Raw genomic sequence first — 7,772 nt, 5'->3', positions numbered from 1 at the left:
CAGCTTTCTACTGATTTTTGGAGTCAGATATGTTTCAACTACAGACCCCAAAGTATAATTATTTACCAATTATGTGGTAAAAGTTCAACTGTAGGGTAGAATGAGCAGCTGAAGAAGCAAGGAGAGGCAAAGCATACTTGCCTGACTGTGTTTTGTTTATCAGCTGTGTGATGGCCTTACACGTACATGTATATGTTCCTGTGTGTTTACCACTTCATCAGCATTCCAGTTTCACTCCAAAGAACTTAAAGCAGCTGATTTTATAAGCCAGATATGTATTACAGAAAGTTTTGTTTGCGAACTCCATGTACAGCCCCATTTGTGCAATAAGAAGTTGTTACACACACCAGGTGTTTTAATGTAGTGTGTTATCAATTATTTAGGACTCTCTAGGATTAGTCGGGATGAGGAGAAAATAGGAAGGGTCAGAAGCAAAAAATTAGCTCTGCTAAGCAATTTATATTCTATTTAGCATACAGTAGAAGAAGAAATTTGAAGTGGATCCTATGGAAAACACAAGATGTCAGATCTTTCTCTAACCCAGGAGGAGGACTTTTCTATTCCAGGTTCGGTCATTAGTTACTCAGCTGGGAGGGTTTTATGCTCAGGGCAGCCCACAGGATATATGGAAACCTAGGGATGAAGAGAAATGTCTACTCAGGGAAAGGCAAATGGTCTTTGCCACTACTTACATCGCACCCTGCAGATCAAAAAGTGTTTCACGGACTTAATGCACTGGAGCTTCTTACCAGCCCTGACTTTATAAATGAGGAAACTTGTCATACGGTTATTTAGTGTCACAGCCAGAGGGGATAGCCAAGCATTCTCAACCACACTCCTTCAGAATTCCTTTCCCAGTAAAAATTCTAAGAAAAAAAAAAAAAAGTAATAACTTGAAATGTAACCTTTTTTTTTTTTTTGAACCTAGGCTTCAGTGAGTGCCCTCCAAAAAAAGAAAAATACATCCCTTAGAGAAATCTAGTAAAATTGCTTGCAGGCAGAACCACTTCTGTTACCAAGCAATTGTTGCCACTCTCCCTCTTGGCTCTTTACCTTAGCCAGAAGCCGCGGTTGTCTCAAAAGACCACAAGGCAGACACCCAGAGACACTTGCGCCTACAACTAGGAAATTGGCAGAAGCTTTGTCACCGCCAACTGCGAAGCTTCAAAATTAAAGCACGTCGAAACCTTCACCGATTTCATATATTTGCGTCTCTGCTTCAGACCGCCTTACTAAGAGTTTGAAGTTCCTTCTCTCTGCAGAGAAAGTGGATTTTCTTTCTCTGTGCAAACACTGCTGGATCCAAGTCTCTCGGAAGAACTGGTGGCAAAGCAGGCTTTTGGGGATCGCGCCTGTGATTGCTCCGTAGTGCCGACTTCCTCTCTCTCTAATCAGATATAAATGCAAGCTTATTAATTTAGTCTAATTCTCCCTCTCACGCTCGCAACCTGTGAACTTGGGTCCTGACTCGTGCTGCGAGGAGGGAGGACGGTGGACAAGTGCCCCGGAGTCCGACCGGGTGGCGCCTAGTCGCCGTCTTCAGAGGCAAGTCCCCGCTCTGGCTCCTCAGGCGGGGTCTGGACTTAACCCAGGTCCAGGACGGGAAACCATGACCGTGCCTCGGTACCCCCTCATCTTTCTGCCCCCCGCCCCCCCTTGAGCTGCTGTCCTTAACTGACGAGCCAGTGACTATTGGCTGAAGTTCCCTAGCCATTTGCATGCACAGAGAGGGAGTGTCTTCTGCCGCCTCCCCGTCAGGAGCGCGCCGACTGCAGCCTCCAAGGGAATGCGCAGCCGAGGGGATGCGCGCAGCTCGCGGGCCCTGCCAGTGAGCTGGCGCCCGGCGACCTGGCACCCGCGCCTGGATATGGGGCGTCTAAGTCGTTCCAGGAGCAGCACCAGCCACAGAAACCTACCGGTAAGGGTAGGGGTCCACGAGCCTCGCGGCCCCGACAAGTTACAGTACTGTGGGGCAGTTCCCACTCCTTTATGGTTTCTCAAATCTTTTACCTTAATTCAAACTTCCCAGGAAGGTTGGGTGGAGGGAACGGGAGTTTGGGATAATGTGTCTGCATTTTAGCAAGGAATAGGCAAGTCCCTGGGTCGTGAGAAGTTTCTGAAGCAGAAATGTAGGCAGATGAGGTGGAGGAGGCTGGAGTGTGCTCAATTGGCTTTGAGATAAAGGGGTTCGTAGATTGTTTCCTGTGGCCAGCATCTGGCTGTGACTGTCTACTGCAATTGACAAATTGTTTTTGCATAATCATTTCCCACATTTACTTTTCTTTCCCTAAGGGAGGGGGATTAGTGAGAGCTTGTTAGGGGGTGGAAATACAGATCCTTTCGATTTGAGTTTAGATACGTACTAAAATGAAAATCAATTCTTCCGACCTAAAGCGTTTATTTGGTGGGGTAGGGAGTCCGAGGGGGTAGAGTTACTATATTATTATTATTGTTGTTGTTGTTGTTGTTGTTGTTATCGGTCCCATAGCAAGGGATGCAACACATTTCGCATTTTGGGGATCTTAGTGGTAGAAACATTTCAATGGAAAATAAAGTGCTCACCTCTCGGTCCTCTCCACTACCAGCCCCCTCCCTCCCCATGACCTACCCTGGTGGTCTCTCTGTCGCGTTGCGCAGTCCTCTCCACTCCGACATGTACTTCCAGGGATGAGTTATGGTTTGGGATTCCGAATATTAACTGAGCGAGGTGGTGATGGGGAGCCGGGCAGGGGCAGGGGTGGGGGGGAGATGTAGAAAGTAAAGAAAAAAATTAAGTTTTGGAGACACTGTTGCCCCATAGATCTCTCCTTTATAGCAAGTTTCCTTTTCACCCCGTTCTGACTGGAGCGTTTGCCTTTGGGAATGGGGATGGAGCCAGAATGATCCCAGGGCAATGGTTCTGGCTCCAAGCTCTGTGTTTTCCGCGTGTGTGTAATAAGCCTTCTCTCCACCCCCCACGTTCAGCATCTGCTTCTGTTTTTCCTCTTCGTGGGACCCTTCAACTGCCTGGCGAGTTACAGCCGGGCCACGGAGCTTCTGTACAGCCTGAACGAGGGACTGCCCGCGGGGGTGCTCATCGGCAGCCTGGCCGAGGACCTGCGGCTGGTGCAAGGAGCAGGGAGGCAGGACCCGCAGTCGCAGCCCCCGGAGCACAGCGGCGCCGAGCGGAACCCTCCTCTCTCCTTCAGCCTGGCCTCCCAGGGACTGAGTGGTCAGTACGTGATCCTAGACAATCGCTCCGGGGAGCTGCACACTTCTGCCCAGGAGATCGACAGGGAGGCCCTGTGTCTTGAAGGAGGTGGAGGGGCTGCCTGGTGGAGCAGCATTTCCATCTCCTCTTCGCCTTCCGCTGACTCTTGTCTTTTGCTTCTGGATGTACTGGTCCTGCCTCAGGAATACTTTAGGTTTGTGAAGGTGAAAATCGCTATCCGGGACATCAATGACAATGCCCCACAGTTCCCTGTTTCCGAAATATCGGTTTGGGTCCCAGAAAATGCACCTGTAAACACCCGGCTGGCCATAGAGCATCCTGCCATGGACCGAGATACAGGCACTAACGGAGTTCAGACCTACCGCTTGCTGGACTACCATCGTATGTTCACCCTGGACGTGGAGGAGAATGAGAATGGGGAGCGAACACCCTACCTAATTGTCATGGGACTGTTGGACAGGGAGACCCAGGACCAGTATGTGAGCATCATCATAGCTGAGGATGGTGGGTCTCCACCACTGTTGGGCAGTGCCACCCTCACCATTGGCATAAGTGACATTAATGACAATTGCCCTCTCTTCACAGACTCACAAATCAATGCCACTGTGTATGGGAATGCTACAGTCGGCACACCGATTGCAGCTGTCCAGGCTGTGGACAGAGACTTGGGAAACAATGCTCAGGTCACCTACTCTTACAGCCAGAAAGTTCCACAAGTATCCAAGGATTTATTCCATCTGGATGAAAACACTGGAGTCATTAAACTTTTCAGTAAGATTGGGGGAAGTGTTCTGCAAACACACAAGCTCACCATTCTTGCTAATGGGCCGGGCTGCATTCCTGCTATGATAACTGCCCTGGTGACCATTATCAAAGTCATTTTCAGACCACCTGAAATTGTCCCTCGTTATATAGCGAATGAGATAGATGGTATTGTTTACCTGAAAGAACTGGAACCTGTTAAAACTCCAATTGCATTTTTCACCATAAGAGATCCAGAAGGTAAATACAAGGTTAACTGCTACTTGGATGGTGAAGGACCATTTAGGTTATCACCCTACAAACCATACAGTAATGAATATCTGCTAGAAACCACAAAACCTATGGATTATGAGCTACAGCAGTTCTATGAAATAGCTGTGGTAGCCTGGAACTCTGAGGGATTTCATGTCAAAAAAATGATTAAAGTGCAACTTTTAGATGACAATGATAATGCTCCTATTTTCCTTCAACCCTTGATGGAACTAACCATTGAAGAAAACAACTCACCTAATGCCTTTTTGACTAAGCTAGATGCTACAGATGCTGACAGTGGAGAGAGGGGACAAGTTTCATATTTTCTGGGACCTGATGCTCCATCATACTTTTCCTTAGACAGTGTCACAGGAGTTCTGACAGTTTCTACTCAGCTGGATCGAGAAGAGAAAGAAAAGTACAAGTACACAGTCAGAGCTGTTGACTCTGGGAAGCCACCCAAAGAATCAGTAGCCACCGTGGCTATCACAGTGTTGGATAAAAATGACAACAGTCCTAGGTTCATCAACAAGGACTTCAGCTTCTTTGTGCCAGAAAACTTTCCAGGATATGGTGAAATTGGAATAATTAGTGTAACAGATGCCGATGCTGGGCAAAATGGATGGGTTGCCCTCTCCGTGGTGAACCAGAGTGATATTTTTGTCATAGACACAGGAAAGGGCATGCTGAGAGCCAAAGTCTCTTTGGACAGAGAGCAGCAAAGCTCCTATACTTTGTGGGTTGAAGCTGTTGATGGAGGTGAGCCTCCCCTCTCCTCTACCACAAAAATCACAATTCTCCTTCTAGATATCAACGACAACCCACCTCTTGTTTTATTTCCTCAATCTAACATGTCTTACCTGTTGGTTTTACCTTCTACTCTCCCTGGCTCCCCAGTTACAGAGGTCTATGCAATTGACAAAGACACAGGCATGAATGCTGTCATAGCTTACAGCATCATAGGGAGAAGAGGTCCTAGGCCTGAGTCGTTTAGGATTGACCCTAAAACTGGCAACATTACTTTGGAAGAGGCATTGCTGCAGACAGATTATGGGCTCCATCGTTTACTGGTGAAAGTGAGTGATCACGGTTATCCCGAACCTCTCCATTCCACGGTCATGGTGAACCTATTTGTCAATGACACTGTCAGTAATGAGAGCTACATCGAGAGTCTTTTAAGAAAGGAACCAGAAATTAACATAGAGGAGAAAGAACCACAAATCTCAATAGAACCGACTCACAGGAAAGTTGAGCCTGTGTCTTGTATGCCCACCTTAGTAGCTCTGTCTGTAATAAGCTTGGGTTCTATCACTCTCGTAACAGGGATGGGCATATACATCTGTTTGAGAGGGAAAAGGCATCACAGGGAGGATGAAAATTTGGAAGTACAAATTCAATTAAAAGGAAAAATTGACTTGCATATGAGAGAGAGGAAACCAATGGATATTTCTAATATTTGATTTTTTTTTTTTTTTTGCTGTGGAGTAACAGAGATGTTTTAGCTGACTTTGGAGAGTCTTCACCACCCAAAGAGTGTTGGACATCTAATTTATAACTTGTACTGTATTGTAAATAGCTGTTTACAAGTTTTTAAATTCAAAATCAGAGGTTATAAAATGTGTACAGCATTTTTTTAATGAAAATTGGTACTAACAGCTTTGGAACTGTTATAAAAAAAGCTTGGACATGATTTGCAGCTTTCATACACCAAGCAGATGATTGTTAAAACCCGGGAATAAGGTAAGAAAATGGTACATTGCATTTTTGGCTAAAAAAGTCCTTTAACCACAAGAGGGCATCAGCTGCTCCTTTGCAGGGAACTCTTTTAAGGTATTGTACATGACAGTTGTACATGAAATTAATGAAAGAGTCTATTTTAAATATATTGTTTTTAACATTAAACAAAGATGAAATTAAAGTAAATGGAATGTCACTCCACTTAAATGTATGATAAAAAAGAAAAGAAATGCATTTGTAAACAGAATGTTTATTACCTCACAAGTGCATAATGTATAATTTGAAAGAGAAGACTTCACAAATAAGCGCAATTATTTTTTAGCAAGGATAAACGCTTTACCATGTGTTAAAGATCTGACGTGCTGAAGATTAATTCGCCTTCTGTGTACTCTGGTTGCTTTCTGTTTGCTTTACCACTGCACTTGTTATTATTACAAGGGAAAATATATATATTCTTTCTTAAAGAAAATGTAACTAGAAATTATGTCCAAGAGAAACAGCCAGAAGCAAAGATATGTTTCAATCTTAGTTGCTTCATAGGTGTTCATGACATATTCATGCTTTCACAACTTGTCAGTAGTGTTCTATACTTGGGTTATGTATTAGATTCTTATATACTTAAACTCATGTGTTACAGAAAAAAAGAAAAATCTTATTAAAACAAAATTATTCTAGAAGCTGGTGGACACTACTTGCTGTTTTAGCTGGACCTTTTCTATGAAAGTTATACTTATCTTTTTTTTGTTGTTTAGGTTTGTTGGCTACCGGTTCTGGCTTCTTTTCTTTGGCTTTGGATTAGGTCCAAGAGTTTATTTGTAAGCCCAGCAGCAGATTTCTTTGATAATTTAGCTTTTACTGAACACTTTGCAGTGAAGCAAGCTGGTTTATCAGTGATTGATCATCTTCACTTCCATGTGTGAGCTGGAAATTTTATTTTATATGAGAGCTATAGCAAAATTATCTTTGTAAACAAAGAATAAGTGTTAGCTTAAACTGGATCATTCTACTTTTGGGCATCATGTGTCTGTACTGTACCAAAAGTGTTTCTATGTCTGCAAATTAAAGGTATATATTTTCATAATTTCATTCTCATTTTTACTGTTTTATATTTGAACATGGGCTCGTTCTTTTACTGAAGCTCCTGTTAATGGCATTCATTTGCTTTTAGAGGTAAATGTGGGTAAACCAAATATTCTGTTATGCTAACATTTATATTAAACTAATTCATTACTTAATTAAACATTTGGTAAATTATTATTAAATACATGTGTAGTTATAGACATATATACACACACACATATATATGTATATATATAATAGAAAAAGAGTATGCCTATGTGTTTGATAGAAGTTCACATGAAAATTTACACCCATGCATGTGTACATGCATATTAATTTATTATGACTTAGAATCAATTATAAACGCTCATTTTAATACATACTTATAACAAATCCTCTGTTAGCTGTGTTACAAGTGCTTTCAATAAATTTTAAAATAAAAACACATTGCAAAAAATGAATTGAATACAAAAACTCAAGACCTTTTGAATAGGTATTAACTCATTTTCTTGTTTTCTTCAATTTGAGAATTTTAATAAATAAAATAATAAGCATATGAGGCAGTAGTGTTTGTTACAAGAAGGAAATATATTTTTATTGGAAATTCCTTTTTTATGAGAGGCCACTGAGCTAAGAAAGTAAGATCATTTAACCCCCCAAACTTTTCATTCATAATTGATATAGAGCAGTGGAGGAAACCATCCTCCACCAGTCATTTTTATATCTGATTTCTCTCTTTTACAGGAAAGAA

The 7,772-nt window shown here is 42.7% G+C and overlaps 1 protein-coding gene across 1 annotated transcript; it reads left to right on the top strand.

Annotated features, from left to right (window-relative positions):
• The first annotated feature begins 1,416 nt into the window (after positions 1-1,416).
• Positions 1,417-7,219, top strand: PCDH20 (protocadherin 20). The gene is made up of 2 exons (XM_032611747.1): positions 1,417-1,918; positions 2,965-7,219. The coding sequence occupies exons 1-2, from the start codon at positions 1,787-1,789 to the stop codon at positions 5,683-5,685; spliced, it is 2,853 nt and encodes a 950-aa protein (XP_032467638.1). The 5' UTR covers positions 1,417-1,786; the 3' UTR covers positions 5,686-7,219.
• Positions 7,220-7,772: the final 553 nt, after the last annotated feature.

This window comes from Phocoena sinus, chromosome 18 (genome assembly GCF_008692025.1).
Source record: "Phocoena sinus isolate mPhoSin1 chromosome 18, mPhoSin1.pri, whole genome shotgun sequence".
Taxonomy (NCBI): domain Eukaryota; kingdom Metazoa; phylum Chordata; class Mammalia; order Artiodactyla; family Phocoenidae; genus Phocoena; species Phocoena sinus.
Note: the sequence above shows the minus strand (reverse complement) of the source record. Positions and strands in the feature narration are given on the sequence as shown.